The sequence below is a fragment of the Haliotis cracherodii genome, unplaced genomic scaffold, assembly GCF_022045235.1.
Source record: "Haliotis cracherodii isolate W230 unplaced genomic scaffold, xgHalCrac1.p SCAF_1, whole genome shotgun sequence".
Taxonomy (NCBI): domain Eukaryota; kingdom Metazoa; phylum Mollusca; class Gastropoda; order Lepetellida; family Haliotidae; genus Haliotis; species Haliotis cracherodii.
Window position 1 is genome coordinate 33,131,230 of NW_027266264.1, and position 15,941 is coordinate 33,147,170.

A 15,941-nucleotide genomic window follows, 5' to 3' on the forward strand; every position below is an offset into this window, starting at 1 on the left:
GGTTCATCATCAAATGTTGAATACAACTCCCTCCATGCATGGTTAGGTCTCTGCTAGAGAGATTGCTCTTCAAAGTAACAGTTAGGTAACAGTAAATTGCACATATTTTGACAGACTGATAAGAAAAGTGTGACCTTATCCCAAACAATGATGTGGTAATATATATTGTTGATTGTCGGTGCTGACTTGCCTGGCTTTGTTCTGCTGGAGGCAGGAAGTGTTATCTTTGTGCGAGATACATCAACTTGAAGCCTTGTAGGTTTCTATCTTTGAATGTTATTTTTATTTAAAACAGTGAGATTCATGTTTTTCGTTATGTGTATGGTGATATGGTGATTTATTTTGGTTTATAGGTTGTTAGTATGAAAGATATGCCATCCTGAAGTAGTTGATGGGTTTAACCTTGGACAAAGGTTGTTTGTATTTGTGCTAAGATGGAAGTCCTATCCCTCTCACTCACTCACTCACTCACTCACTCACTCTTGAGGTTTTGTCATGATGTACTACTAAGCATAAAATATATTGTCATGATTGGCTCCTAATAAATATCTCGTTTGTCAGACTCTTCACACACACACACCCCCCCCCCCCCCCCCCCCCCCCCCCCCCCTCTCTCTCTTTTCCCCCACCCCTTCATATTTCTTTAGACCCGTGCAGATGCCGGGGTAGAAGAGGTCTTCACCCATGCTTGCCTTAAAAGGCGACTTTGCCTGTCGTAAGAGGCAACAAACGGGATCGGGTCGTCAGGCTCGCTGACTTGGTTGATGCATGTCATCCATCCCAATTGCGTGGATCGATGTTCATGATGTAAATCACTGTATTGTCTGGTCCAGACTCTTTTATTTACAGACCGCCCTCATATAGCTGGAATATTGCTGAGTGCGGCGTAAAACAGCAAACCATACCAAAATCATATTTCTTTATTATGAATATTATTCACAACATTTTCTTGTTTATTTTAGGATTTCCGCGAGAAGAACCGAAAAAGTCCCTTCTTCAACCACTTGTCCACCATCAGCGAGTGTGTTCCTGCATTAGGATGGGTGACTGTGGTGAGTTTTCTGACGTAGACTGCAATTGCTCACTCTCTTTACATATACTGTTATCTAAGAAACTGATTTACAAGAAATTATGTGAAATTTGTTTTTAGTTTTTTCAGAAGAAAATTATTGGAGAAATGTGGTTCTCACATCTATTGATACATGAGCATATTCCTGCTGCATACTTTATCATGAAATAATATCTGATTAGATTCACGCATTATTTGTTCATTTTACATGGACTGAAAGTAAACTATTTAAACATATGTTTTAACCGTATCATTAACCTCCACGGGTTCCAAGAATACCTGATTAACCCGGTACTTGCTGTGAAAGCCTATTTAAACAAGGGTGGCCAGTGGGGTATCATTTGCTTGTTTGCGAAAACCTCTGTTTGATTCCCAACACCAGTACGATGTGTGAAGCACACCCTTGCTATGTTATTGCTGGAATATTGCTGTAAGCTCACTCGATCACTCACTCAGTCACTTTGACGATGATTGGGTGGTCACAATGTGTGCCCTGACTGAGTGGATTGTTGTTCATGTTATCAGCGACTTGCTTATTTACATAAAGCTTAGTTATGCGTGAGTTTTGCTGTCAGTGTTGGGGGAAAAAGGCCAATTAACCATATGATGTTTGTGTTTCAGTCGCCCAAGCCAGGCCCCTATGTCAAGGAGTTAGCCGATTCTGGGATGTTCTATGGGAACAGGGTGCTGAAGGAGTTCAAGGAAAAGTGAGTACCGTATTCAACATAATAAGCGCCCAGGGCGCTCTCAAAATTAGAAATAGGGGGCGCTTAGTAGAATATTATTTTGAGTTGAAAGATCATAAATTTTGTGGTTTATGCTAACAACCTGAAATGTTTACAAACGACATATATTTTTCAAGAATTTAATTGCTCCATAATTGAGGGTGATATAACAACCGAGTGCGATTATGCATGAATAAATAAGTCTTGTGTACATTCATCAATCAGAAGGGATGCTGATTGGGATTGTTCACTAGCCAATATATTAGCAAATATCACTGTGGGCGCTTATTAGAGCGGGGCGCTTGTTCCGTCGAATACGGTATTATCGATTGTCAGTAACGTTCGGTTTTGGGATTTATAGAAGAGACACTTGTACAATGTGACTTTCCTACTTGAAAAAGTGAAAGGTGATCTGTATTTTCATGGTAAAGTAATTATAATCTACTGGTAAAATAAGACCAGTGTGATGATTGGGACAGTTTTTAGGCTTATTCTTCTTGCTGATTTGTGGCAGTAACAATTTATGTTCAGAAACAAGTTTCTATTACTTGCCTAAGTAATGGCAACATATGCTGTCAAAGTTAAACATTTCTGACAGCCAAATCATAAACGTTTTTTAGCATGATTCACATTGCTTTGGCTATATGGCTAATTGTTTCCCTTGGTTGTGTAGGGATCCGCAGCATGTGGAGTGGATAAGGTCGTGGAACAAGACTTTGGCTGAGCTGCAGGCTTACATCAAGCAGTTCCATACCACAGGCACAGCCTGGAACCCACAGGTCAGTCCTCGCTTCATATACCACTAGACATAGGAGATGCTGCCAAAATTTACTGGCTAGTATGATAGTCCACAAAGGATGTTTCATAATCAGGAGTTGACTCATTCTTCTGCATTTCTACACCTGATACACACAGACATTTGACATATTTAACACAACATCTTTTATACAGCAGTATCTAGTAACCAGCTGTTCAGACCTTGTACTGCAGCAGTATCTAGTAACCAGCTGTTCAGACCTTGTACTTCAGCTGTATCTAGTAACCAGCTGTTCAGACCTTGTACTGCAGCAGTATCTAGTTACCAGCTGTTCAGACTTTGTACTGCAGCAGTATCTAGTAACCAGCTGTTCAGACTTTGTACTGCAGCAGTATCTAGTTACCAGCTGTTCAGACCTTGTACTGCAGCAGTATCTAGTTACCAGCTGTTCAGACCTTGTACTTCAGCAGTATCTAGTTACTAGCTGTTCAGACCTTGTACTTCAGCAGTATCTAGTTACCAGCTGTTCAGACTTTGTACTGCAGCAGTATCTAGTTACCAGCTGTTCAGACCTTGTACTTCAGCAGTATCTAGTTACCAGCTGTTCAGACCTTGTACTGCAGCAGTATCTAGTTACCAGCTGTTCAGACCTTGTACTTCAGCAGTATCTAGTTACCAGCTGTTCAGACTTTGTACTGCAGCAGTATCTAGTTACCAGCTGTTCAGACCTTGTACTTCAGCAGTATCTAGTTACCAGCTGTTCAGACCTTGTACTGCAGCAGTATCTAGTTACCAGCTGTTCAGACCTTGTACTTCAGCAGTATCTAGTTACCAGCTGTTCAGACCTTGTACTTCAGCAGTATCTAGTTACCAGCTGTTCAGACTTTGTACTTCAGCAGTATCTAGTTACCAGCTGTTCAGACCTTGTACTTCAGCAGTATCTAGTTACCAGCTGTTCAGACTTTGTACTTCAGCAGTATCTAGTTACCAGCTGTTCAGACCTTGTACTTCAGCAGTATCTAGTAACAGGTGGTTCAGACCTTGTACTGCAGCAGTATCTAGTTACCAGCTGTTCAGACCTTGTACTTCAGCAGTATCTAGTAACCAGCTGTTCAGACTTTGTACTTCAGCAGTATCTAGTTACCAGCTGTTCAGACCTTGTACTTCAGCAGTATCTCGTAACAGGCGGTTCAGTCCTCGTACAGCAGCAATATCCCGTAAAAGTCAGAAGAAATTATAGATTTATAAACATATTTTGACGTCTGACAGCTTAAATGATTCCATTCAGCGGCAATGTTTGGATCTAGTTGCATGATGCCATGTCTAAGCACCAGTGTTTTAAAGTCTGTTTGAATGTCACAGGCATTTGAACCCTTGTTGGCAGTATAGAGGCTATATATATAGACGAACTTGCTCTATCTGACAGGCTTTCTGTCCAAGATAGACATTAAAGTATCAGTAATGCATGCAACACTTTCAAATACATCACACAAGATGGATGTTTAATATGTGAATGGCAGCCATGCTTGGCTTCTGCCCAACCAGTAAATTTTGCTAAAAGCTTTATCTTCCATATCTACTCATATTGTAATTTGGCAGCCATTAAATGCCATGTGCCGCAGCCTATAGATGGCCTGTACTGGTAAGAATGAAATGTGACAATGTACAAGTGATTCCACCTGTCAGTTCTTGTAACACCTGCAGTTACTGTCCTCCTTCCAGGTGAGATGGGGAGGGCGGTGCCTCAAGTGACTCAGTGCTGTTTACTGGTGATAGGAGGCCATGAGTGACAGTGACTTAGTGCTGTTTACTGGTGATAGGAGGCCATGAGTGACAGTGACCTAGTGCTGTTTACTGGTGATAGAAGGCCATGAATGACAGTGTCTTAGTGCTGTTTACTGGTGATAGAAGGCCATGAATGACAGTGTCTTAGTGCTGTTTACTGGTGATAGAAGGCCATGAGTGACAGGGACTTAGTGCTGTTTACTGGTGATAGAAGGCCATGAATGACAGTGTCTTAGTGCTGTTTACTGGTGATAGGAGTCCATGAGTGACAGTGACTTGTTGTCTGATCCACATTGACATCAAATACTGAACACTTGCAGGAGGGACTGATCTTCTCCTTTGCTTACAGACTCCTTCTTTTTCTCTTATTCACTCACTCATTGTCTCATAAAGCCACACTCACCTCAAACACTCTCTTCATAAACTCACCTCAAACACTCTCTTCAAACACTCTCCTAAAAAAACTCACCTCAAACACTCACTCACCTCAAGCACTCTCCTCAAACACTCACCTCAAATGCTCTCCTCGAACACTCACCTTGAACACTCTCCTCAAACACTCACCTCAAACACTCTCCTCAAACACTCTCCACAAACACTCTCCTCAAACACTCACTCACCTCAAACACTCCTCAACACTCTCCTCAAACACTCACCTCAAACACTCTCCTCAAACACTCCTCAAACACTCTCCTCAGACACTCCTCAAACACTCACCTCACTCACCTCAAACACTCTCCTCAAACACTCTCCTCAAACACTCCTCAAACACTCTCCTCAGACACTCCTCAAACACTCACCTCACTCACCTCAAACACTCTCCTCAAACACTCTCCTCAAACACTCACCTCAAACACTCCTCAAACACTCACCTCACACACTCACCTCAAACACACACTCTCCTCAAACACTCTCCTCAAACACTCACCTCAAACACTCACCTCACACATTCCTGAAACACTCACCTCAAACTTTCACCTCACACACTCACCTCAAACACACACTCTCCTCAAACACTCTCCTCAAACACTCACCTCAAACACTCACCTCACACATTCCTGAAACACTCACCTCAAACACTCACCTCAAACACTCTCCTCAAACACTCACCTCAAACACTCCTGAAACACTCACCTCAAACACTCACCTCAAACACTCTCCTCAAACACTCACCTCAAATAATCCTCAAACACTCACTCATCTCAAACACTCCTCAAACACTCACCTCAAACACTCACTCACCTCAAACACTCTCCTCAAACACTCACCTCAAACACTCTCCTCAAACACTCTCCTCAAACACTCACATCAAACACTCACCTCAAACACTCACCTCATACACTCTCCTCAAACACTCTCCTCAAACACTCTCCTCAAACACTCCTGAAACACTCACCTCAAACACTCACCTCAAACACTCACTCACCTCAAACACTCCTCAAACACTCTCCTCAAACACTCCTCAAACACTCTCCTCACTCTCCTCAAACACTCTCCTCAAACACTCACCTCAAACGCTCTCCTCAAACACTCTCCTCAAACACTCTCCTCAAACACTCACTCACCTCAAACACTAACCTCAGCCTAGTTGTAAACACTTTTGTTCATCACACCATAGATGAGGGGCCAATTCCCCAAATGGGTACAATTTTTGAAGCCCATTTCTGTTGTCTCCTGCCATGATGATTCTGGAACATTGAGAACATTGACATGAAACCATACTCACTGACTCATTCACTCCCACCTATAGCACCCTTATCTTGGTGTCCCCTGCCATGAAGCTGGTGCTGCTGATGGCAGGGCTAATTGCCAAGCAACACCGTTTCCAAACACTCCTGCACAAACTGTCATTTTGTATGATAATGAGAGTTTGGATTTTGAGTGAGTGAATTGTGTGTGATTTCCTTCAAGAACACGTCCGCAGCACAATGTCTGCCTGAGATAACAGTGGCCCACCTGAAGTGTACGTCTGACAAAGTGTTCCTTCCGTCACAGGATCAGAGACAGAGGTGCCACAGCATCATCTCATCACTGAACAGACTTTGTACTCAAACAATTCCACAAGGCATGCCACAGTGTTTTCTTCATTACTCTTGAACCTCCATGCAAAAGGTTAACAAGATTCCAGTTTGAGATAAACTTCTGTTTTTTCCATGAGAGCACTTTCCATATTCTTTATTTTCGGTTCTAACCCAAATTCAGTATCCAACAATCAAGTACACACATACAACATGTGTTGCCCATGTTATTTACTGCTGAGGTTAATACATGTCATGGAAGTTTCTTTAAGCTTTTATTTCTGATCCTTTGATGAGCTACAAATAATATGTCTTGTGATCCATCATTAATGAAAGCAATAAAGAAGTATGTAGGCGTTACTCACATGCCTACATTATAAGTAGGTTAGCACCAACAACTGGTCCGTGGCATGAGCTTTGATGCTATAAGCAAACACATATGGTCAACAAGATGTGCTCTAATATCCAACAATAAACATCAATGTTAATACTACTTCCGAAAATGAAATGGAGATGCCACAATAAATGGCAAATTAATAACACTGATTTATAGAAGTGCTGTACAACCAGTGGAGAAGGTTGACAGTGAGGGTGGGGTGAGGTGGGATGAGGGTGAGACTGGTTTGGGGAAGGAGGGGGGGTTAAAGTATCGCCTACAACAACTACTGGAGATCAGGGTCTGTATTTGACACTAGTTGGGTGGGTTGGGGTGGGGTGAGGGTGAGACTGGTTTGGGGAAGGAGGGTGTTAAAGTATCGCCTACAACAACTACTGGAGATCAGGGTCTGTATTTGACACTAGTGGGGTGGGGTGTGGGTGAGACTTGTTTGGGGAAGGACGGGATTAAAGTATCGCCTACAACAACTACTGGAGATCAGGGTCTGTATTTGACACTAGTGGGGTGGGGTGAGGTGGGGTGAGGGTGAGACTGGTTAGGGGAAGAGGGGATTAAAGTATCGCCTACAACAACTACTGGAGATCAGGGTCTGTATTTGACACTAGTTGGGTGGGTTGGGGTGGGGTGAGGGTGAGACTGGTTTAGGTTTAGGGGAAGAGGGGATTAAAGTATCGCCTACAACAACTACTGGAGATCAGGGTCTGTATTTGACACTAGTTGGGTGGGTTGGGGTGGGGTGAGGGTGAGACTGGTTTAGGTTTAGGGGAAGAGGGGATTAAAGTATCGCCTACAACAACTACTGGAGATCAGGGTCTGTATTTGACACTAGTTGGGTGGGTTGGGGTGGGGTGAGGGTGAGACTGGTTTGGGGAAGGAGTGGGTTAAAGTATCGCCTACATCAACTACTGGAGATCAGGGTCTGTATTTGACACTAGTGGGGTGGGTTGGGGTGGGGTGAGGGTGAGACTGGTTTGGGGAAGGAGTGGGTTAAAGTATCGCCTACATCAACTACTGGAGATCAGGGTCTGTATTTGACACTAGTTGGGTGGGTTGGGGTGGGGTGAGGGTGAGACTGGTTTGGGGAAGGAGTGGGTTAAAGTATCGCCTACATCAACTACTGGAGATCAGGGTCTGTATTTGACACTAGTTGGGTGGGTTGGGGTGGGGTGAGGGTGAGACTGGTTTGGGGAAGGAGTGGGTTAAAGTATAGCCTAAAGCTACTGGAGATCAGGGTCTCAGTATTTGACATCAGTTGGGTGATGGGTTCTCCAGTAATTAGCATTGTCTGTACTACAGTTGTCTAGTTCACGGGGCCAACACAAGATATGGGAAACTTGTACTGTGAAGAAACAGCTGTTTTGGATCAGCATCAGTAATTAAGACAATGTGTTTATTTGCTAAGTATTTTTTAAACTGTTTTCATTTTTGTCATCAATTTTGATCTAGTTAACATCCATATATTCACTATGTGCATGTTCAGACTTGCGACAGGCCTAATGGTCCTCATATTTAGAGATACATCTTTCATTTGAAGATAGCTTAATGTAACTTTCGAAAAGCTAAAATATTGCCTCAAACACGTTTTGTGGTTTTCAACTTCAAAGTCATACATTATATATCACAGGAAAATCACATATTTGTTTTTGTTTTATCAAACTTGATCTTAAGATTGGTCTCTTTCTTTCAAGCGGTGATAGGACATAGATTATAAATAAATACAAGCTGTGAAGAGGATGAGGCTATGAAAGGCATCAGAATTGGATGAAGTAAATCTGAATGAATTTTATAGCCTTTTAATGTTGCATTTCAAGGCTGTGACTTAAGGTGATGACTCAATGCTTTGACTGGATACATGATAGTGTGTCATTAATAAAGCAACATGTTCCAAGTTTGCACCTTGATGACACCTTGGCTCTCAAGCTCCACTTGGCAGTTTTCGTACTTGCCATATATGCGAGACATTGCTGATGCTACTGCACCCAGTCCTAACTACTCACTCATGCATTTCTAAGGCAATCAAAATAGTGAATTCTTTTTATGTTTCTGCCATCCAAGGGATTAAATTATATGATAGCACCAAGATCACCGAATGAAGAAAATGTCTTCAACGTGACCTCTGCAATATTTGTTCACATATCATCATAAAGCTTCCCCCTGTGTAATAAGGAGATCTGACAAGAAAGATGATATTGTATGCTGGCCTATCAGAATCTAGCATAGCATATTGTTAATTCCCTAAGCCCAATCCATATCTCACCAGCATTGAGGTAAGTAGATGTCTTCGAAAGATATATCTTTAATGCTGTAATAATTTACTTATGTATCACGATTATGCAAAAAATAGGACTGTTGAAAGTGTGGGAAAAGGATAAATCAGGATTTATCAGTTTTTATGAATTTTTATGAATTTTTTTTCTACATTATGTCCCCTTGTGTCATCAAGACATGGCTGGGATGCTACATGACGACTGTATAGTCAACTTCAGGCACGACACTGGTCCCCAATAGCTAGCTCACCAACACTCCGAGACCGCCCTGTATAGTCAACTTCAGGCACGACACTGGTCCCCAATAGCCAGCGTTTGAAATAGCTAGCTTACCAACACTCCGAGACCGCCAGCGTGGTCGAGTGGTAGAGCGGCAGCCCGGGGAGCAAAGGTCCGGGGCTTGATCCCCAGCTGTGTCATACCAATAGACGTTAAAAGAGGGTAATTGTTGTTATGCCTTCTGGCGCTCGGCATTAAGGGGCTAAACGAAGACTGGTCAGCTTGGAGTCTGTATACTGTGTCTGTGTTGGGTATTCATGTAAATCTGGGGCATGGTATCTTAGTGGGGTAGTAACCTAAAATCAGCATAAGTCCGGACTAGTTCACGCACGCATGCACACGTCACTATACATGTGCACCCCACCTCACTAACAAGTTGGTTCTATCATGGGTGGTGAACTTTGGAAACATACACACCAGAATGCCATCGCTTCAGACTGGTTCATTGTATAGTCCTGAAGATCTTTTTGATGACCAAACTGTCCTATCCAATGTTGATAATATCATGACAATGTCCTTCTGCCATTTGTCTCCAGCAGAATCATTGTGATGTACTTCTGTTGTGTGAAATCAAACTCACTGATAACCCATAATGACTGCCCTTTAGACTAAAGTCCAAGAATAGAGTGACCCCATATGTAAACAGATCTGGAATACTGTGTGAAGGTTGTGATTCTTCTCACTCCCTCATGCCTACTCCTGCAATGATATAACAGAAATACTGTTCAAAGTGGGATTTACCCCAACTCATGCATACAGGGCCTACTAGAAATTTCCTCAATGCCTCCTTCCCCTAAACCCTTGAAATAAGTCTGTAAGTTTGGTAAGGGACATAGGTAATGCCACGGCTAATCTGTGAGTGTCCGAGGTGGTATAGGAGGGTCAGGTGTGATTCTATCAGGCACAATGAGTCTTGCCAGGACACGCTGGCTGTCCTGAAGGGATGCTATCCAGGCAGTTATCATGTCTCCAGCATCTGTTGTGTACTCATCTTGCCACTTGTCTGTCAGCATACACATGGACATGCTTAAGAAATTCCTGCTCCGTTCAAATTGGGAATTCAGGAGGTTATACAGCCCTCATTAGATTTGATGAGTGAATGTGCTTAATTGGCTATTCTTTGAGGAAGCTGCAGCTGGAGATAGACAGATCCACCTGAGAATGGTTCATCATGTTAAATGGCAAATATCTGAGACATCATCAGCTCTATTTTCAACTCTACATAGAATGAATTGGTCCATGAATCTGTCGGCTGGTCAATCTGATTAGTGCAGATGTTGCAGGGCTCTGTTCAATAAAGTGACTTTAGCATTACAACCACCATTGCTCTTTTACTTCCATATAGAGCAGTGTATGTCATGACTGAGGTAGCTCAATGAACACAGGACCCTCTGATGCTTTATATAGTTGAAACTCCAAGATACTTCCCTTTGGATCATTGATGCATACTATAAATTTTCAAGGTGGATTCTTACAGATGTTTGCTTCGTAATTTCTCACACTGTATATTCAATCTGCCTGGTACCCTGGTTCCTAAAGAGGGGAATGATATAGACCTTCCTTCAATAAGTATGGGAACATAAGCCTTCAGTATGTTGATAAATAAGAGGTCATCACATCTTTAAGTTTTCTTAAAGTTCATTAACTGAATGCCTGTTTATGGGGCAGGTGCAGACGCACTAGCCGCAAACCAGTGCATCATGGATGGTGCTGAGATGGAAATTCACAGCTGTCTGAGAGGGGATGCATATACTCAACTTTTAATTTCTCTTCAATAACACCAATTAACCTTTCCTATTCTGTAGTAGGCCATTAATCATTATGTTGAACTTTTTTTGTTGGGGTTAACAAGTGTCTGTGCTTCCTTTCACCTAGGTGCCTCTTGATTGACAGATGAACATTTGCTAGGTGGGGAAAAAACAGCTGAATGCATTTATTTATTTTTTTTAAAGGCAGAGGCTGAAGGAAAATATTGGGGTCATTAGTTGATTTGTTGTGCTTTATCAGTGTTTTGACATCATACAGATTTTTAAAAAGACCTATTTTTTTAATGTTTTTCTCATGTTCCAGCCTTTAGATCAGTATATTATTTTGCTGAAAGTTAGACTCTGAAAAGTGACCCTGCATATGTATAATAGGACTACGCGCAGTTTAGGATGAGAGGATCTTCATTTGAATTCTTTAACTTACATAATTCTTGAAGAGGGGGGAGGGGGTGCACAGGTGGCCCAGTTGTACGCACTGTGCAGAGTTGCATCCCATGGGCATGCCAGAAACATCCCCGTTCGCCCCGATTATGTTTCTAGGTTTGTCAGAACCATACCTTTGCTCGTGGGTTTCACCGAAGTGGTCCGAGACCTGCATCACTTTGGGCTTTCCTCCCACATTAAGCTGACACGCTGCGATATAACTGGAATACTTTTAAAAGCGATGTTAAACCCAACTCACTCACACTGTTGAAGAGGGAAAAAGGAAAAATGTCACATTGAACTTCTAACTAAAGAGAAATGTTGGTATTATATTTTTAATTTTGAGAGAAAATATGATCAATTTAAAATTGCTACAAAGAAAAAGCCAAAAAGGATCGTGAACTGGCCTTGTATGTCCAAACATTGGTTTACAGATGATATGCGGAGTATTTTGGTGGACTTTTTGCAATAAATGATGCAGTAGGATAATCATCACCTGTAAACACATCTATCCTGTAACTGTTTCATTGGCATCTTTGTTATTTGCTTTAATGTTAAAATAAGTCTTGAAAATTATCCAGTTAATCTTATCAAAATAGTTATTTCTTGTATGGAATAGAGTTTTATTTCAATTCATCTTAGAAAATGTAAGCAATTGATGACATAAAATCTGATGCCATTATAAACATTTTCCTCTTACGTTCTTGTCCTATAAACATACGTCTTTGTACTTGGCATACTCCGCCAATGTCTTGATATCTATCAAGGCTTGCTATTGGTTTATAAACATCACGTTGCTATGGTTATCTCATAAAGAATGACAGACATGTACAAGTTTTTGTGTTAATTTTCAGAGTGTCAATCACACAAGAGTGACAGAGAGTTGTTCGGAGGAGTAGCAGAGGCCTGGCTCTCTGGTTCTCCTTGCCTCTCCTCTCTGTCCTCCTCCATCAGCTAGTCTCCCCCTCCCTCCCCCTCAACTTCTTCTCCCCCTCCCAATGCCTCTCCCATCATGCATCTCCCAAGTTGTGGATTTGTCTGTTATTGCAGTATGTCCTGAAGACACAAGCAGGCAGCTTCTGTTTCCTTACGCCTTCTGTTACCCATTTTGAAAATCTGATAACAAAAAAAATTGTCACACGTCATGCTAAGGATATAATTGGGATGTTGATCTGTTGTTATCAATCGTAGCTAGCTACTAGCTTGTGAACAAGTGGATCTAGTTCCCACTCACACAGCCTGACATGTCCCCTACGTAACATCTTCTCGCATCATCACTCTCCAGACTCCTCAGCATCAATTGTAACAGAGCTGATAAACAGTGACACATATATATCATATCATTGAGCTCCTCACAGCTACTGCTACATTATCAGTGTTAAATGTGGATTGAAATACATTCTTTGGAAAAAGTGAGATATCGTTGTTCTTTATAAATTACATTTTGGTGTACCTTTTTAGTTATGGTTTAGAAAAAATATTTTGTTGTTATTTTTTTATTTTCTGTTACAATGACGTGATAATATGTGGAACTAGTCTTGAAGTCATTGACAGTAAACAATCTGTGGTAAGTGTTATTCATGTCATCTCTTAAGGAAGAAAGATGTTTTTTAAGATTAAACTGGGCTACAGGGGTGTCTTGATGGGATTTTGCAGATGATATGTCATTTCCGTAGGATTAACTGATATATAGGCACTTGATATTTATATCTTTGGATAGGTGAATGCAGTTTCACTCCTCCTACGAAATGTCTGAGCTGATACCTGATTGTACAGATTTGGTAGAAAGAGTGTGTCAAATGATGTTTCTATTCATGAAGGATATATCCTCAAGCTTTCTGCTATCACGTCTGAGAAAATAAACTGTATAAACTCTTTAAGGCAAGCCTGCTTGTTCCCTTTGAAATGAAAAACTTTATTTATTTTTTTCTCGAGAAAATAGAGGAGGAAAAGGTAGAGACCTCCAAGATTTTAAGAAAGATCTAGTGAGATAGGAAGGTTTCAGGAAATAAGATCTTAACATGCTTTGATACCTATATCGCTTTTTGATTCTATAACCAGATTCGAACGAAGTAGGGAAAGTGCTGTTTTGTCTGCAGGAGCAAGAAATGTATACATACCAGTTCTTGCTTTCTTGTCAGCTCTTTGTCCAATCATTTAAGTCATGCCTAAGACCTAGGTTCTACTTACCACATGAGTACATTGTATGAAGCCCATTCTTGGTGTTCACGGATAATGTCTTGCTGAAAGCATTTGAAAATCTCACTCACTCACTCAATCACATTAGTTTCTTCACACTTATTACATTTGATACTTATATTCAACCTACTGATTGACCCTGTAAAACTCACATTTTTGATGACTGGATCGTGTTTGTTACTTCACTAGTCACAGCAAATTGCCTTGATGTGTTCTCTAAGTTTGTGCAGCTTGAAAAATTCATACCATATGAAAAAAAAAACATCACTGCTTTCCACACCTGCCCTCCCACCCCAACATGATTCTCCTCCCACCCCAACATGATTCTCCTCCCACCCCAACATGATTCTCCTCCCACCCCAGCATGATTCTCCTCCCACCCCAACATGATTCTCCTCCCACCCCAACATGATTCTCCTCCCACCCCAGCATGATTCTCCTCCCACCCCAACATGATTCTCCTCCCACCCCAGCATGATTCTCCTCCCACCCCAGCATGATTCTCCTCCCACCCCAGCATCTCCTCCCACCCCAGCATGATTCTCCTCCCACACACTGCAACCATCACTGCTTTTCACCTGCCCTCCCACCCCAGCATGATTCTCCTCCCACCCCAGCATGATTCTCCTCCCACCCCAGCATGATTCTCTTCCCACCCCAGCATGATTCTCCTCCCACCCAAGCATGATTCTCCTCCCACCCCAACATGATTCTCCTCCCGCACACTGCAACCATCACTGCTTTTCACACCTGCCCTCCCACCCCAGCATGATTCTCCTCCCACCCCAACATGATTCTCCTCCCACACACTACAACCATCACTGCTTTCCACACCTGCCCTCCCACCCCAGCATGATTCTCCTCCCACCCCAACATGATTCTCCTCCCACACACTGCAACCATCACTGCTTTCCACACCTGCCCTCCCACCCCAGCATGATTCTCACATGATTCTCCTCCCACACACTACAACTATCTTTCACCCTCACTTCCACTCTAACCATGTACACCTGTTTCCAACAGGTATTCCACACAGGTGTGCTCCATCCCAACAGGTGAACATAGGCTCATTCGCATCCTGTGTACTACAGGTTGTTACCATACCGATGTACTGCCTCATGTAGAGTAAGGGGCGGTCGGGTCGCCTAGTGGTTAAAGCGTTTGCTCGTCACGCCGAAGACCCGGGTTCGATTCCCGACATGGGTACAATGTGTGAAGCCCATTTCTGGTGTCCCACGCCGTGATATTGCTGGAATATTGCTAAAAGCGGCGTAAAACCAAACTCACTCACTCACTCATGTAGAGTATGAACCCATACACCAACATTGTAACAACTAACAGTACTGTACAGAAGGGGGCACATTCGCCTTGTACCTGCAACATGTACTGTACAGAAGGGGGCACATTCGCCTTATACCTGCAACATGTACTGTACAGAAGGGGGCACATTCGCCTTGTACCTGCAACATGTACTGTACAGAAGAGGGCACAGTCGCCTTGTACCTGCAGCACGTACTGTACAGAAGGGGGCACAGTCTCCTTATACCTGCAACATGTACTGTACAGAAGGGGGCACAGTCGCCTTGTACCTGCAACATGTACTGTACAGAAGGGGGCACAGTCGCCTGATACCTGCAACATGTACTGTACAGAAGAGGGCACAGTCGCCTTGTACCTGCAGCACGTACTGTACAGAAGGGGGCACAGTCTCCTTATACCTGCAACATGTACTGTACAGAAGGGGGCACAGTCGCCTTGTACCTGCAACATGTACTGTACAGAAGGGGGCACAGTCGCCTGATACCTGCAACATGTACTGTACAGAAGGGGGCACAGTCGCCTTGTACCTGCAGCACGTACTGTACAGAAGGGGGCACAGTCGCCTTGTACCTGCAACATGTACTGTACAGAAGGGGGCACAGTCGCCTTGTACCTGCAACATGTACTGTACAGAAGGGGGCACAGTCGCCTGATACCTGCAACATGTACTGTACAGAAGGGGGCACAGTCGCCTTGTACCTGCAACATGTACTGTACAGAAGGGGGCACAGTCGCCTTATACCTGCAGCATGTACTGTACAGAAGGGGGCACAGTCGCCTTATACCTGCAGCATGTACTGTACAGAAGAATAGCTAGCCAGTACTTCTCATGTAGACCGACTGTATATAAGGTTTCCCAGGAAACAAATTACTGCACTGTTCTTTAGCCACTGTGACTTCAGTTACATGGTGTTATCATAAAGTTCTACATTTCAA

At 42.8% G+C, this 15,941-nt stretch overlaps 1 protein-coding gene across 1 annotated transcript in view; it reads left to right on the forward strand.

Annotated features, from left to right (window-relative positions):
- LOC139476111 (adenylyl cyclase-associated protein 1-like) overlaps window positions 1-15,941 on the forward strand; it is a 97,081-nt gene that overhangs the window by 47,041 nt on the left and 34,099 nt on the right. Inside the window, exons 6-8 of the mRNA XM_071259372.1 lie at window positions 963-1,052; window positions 1,691-1,776; window positions 2,468-2,573. Coding sequence (XP_071115473.1) covers window positions 963-1,052; window positions 1,691-1,776; window positions 2,468-2,573 — 282 coding nt within the window. The remainder of the gene's footprint in view (window positions 1-962; window positions 1,053-1,690; window positions 1,777-2,467; window positions 2,574-15,941) is intronic.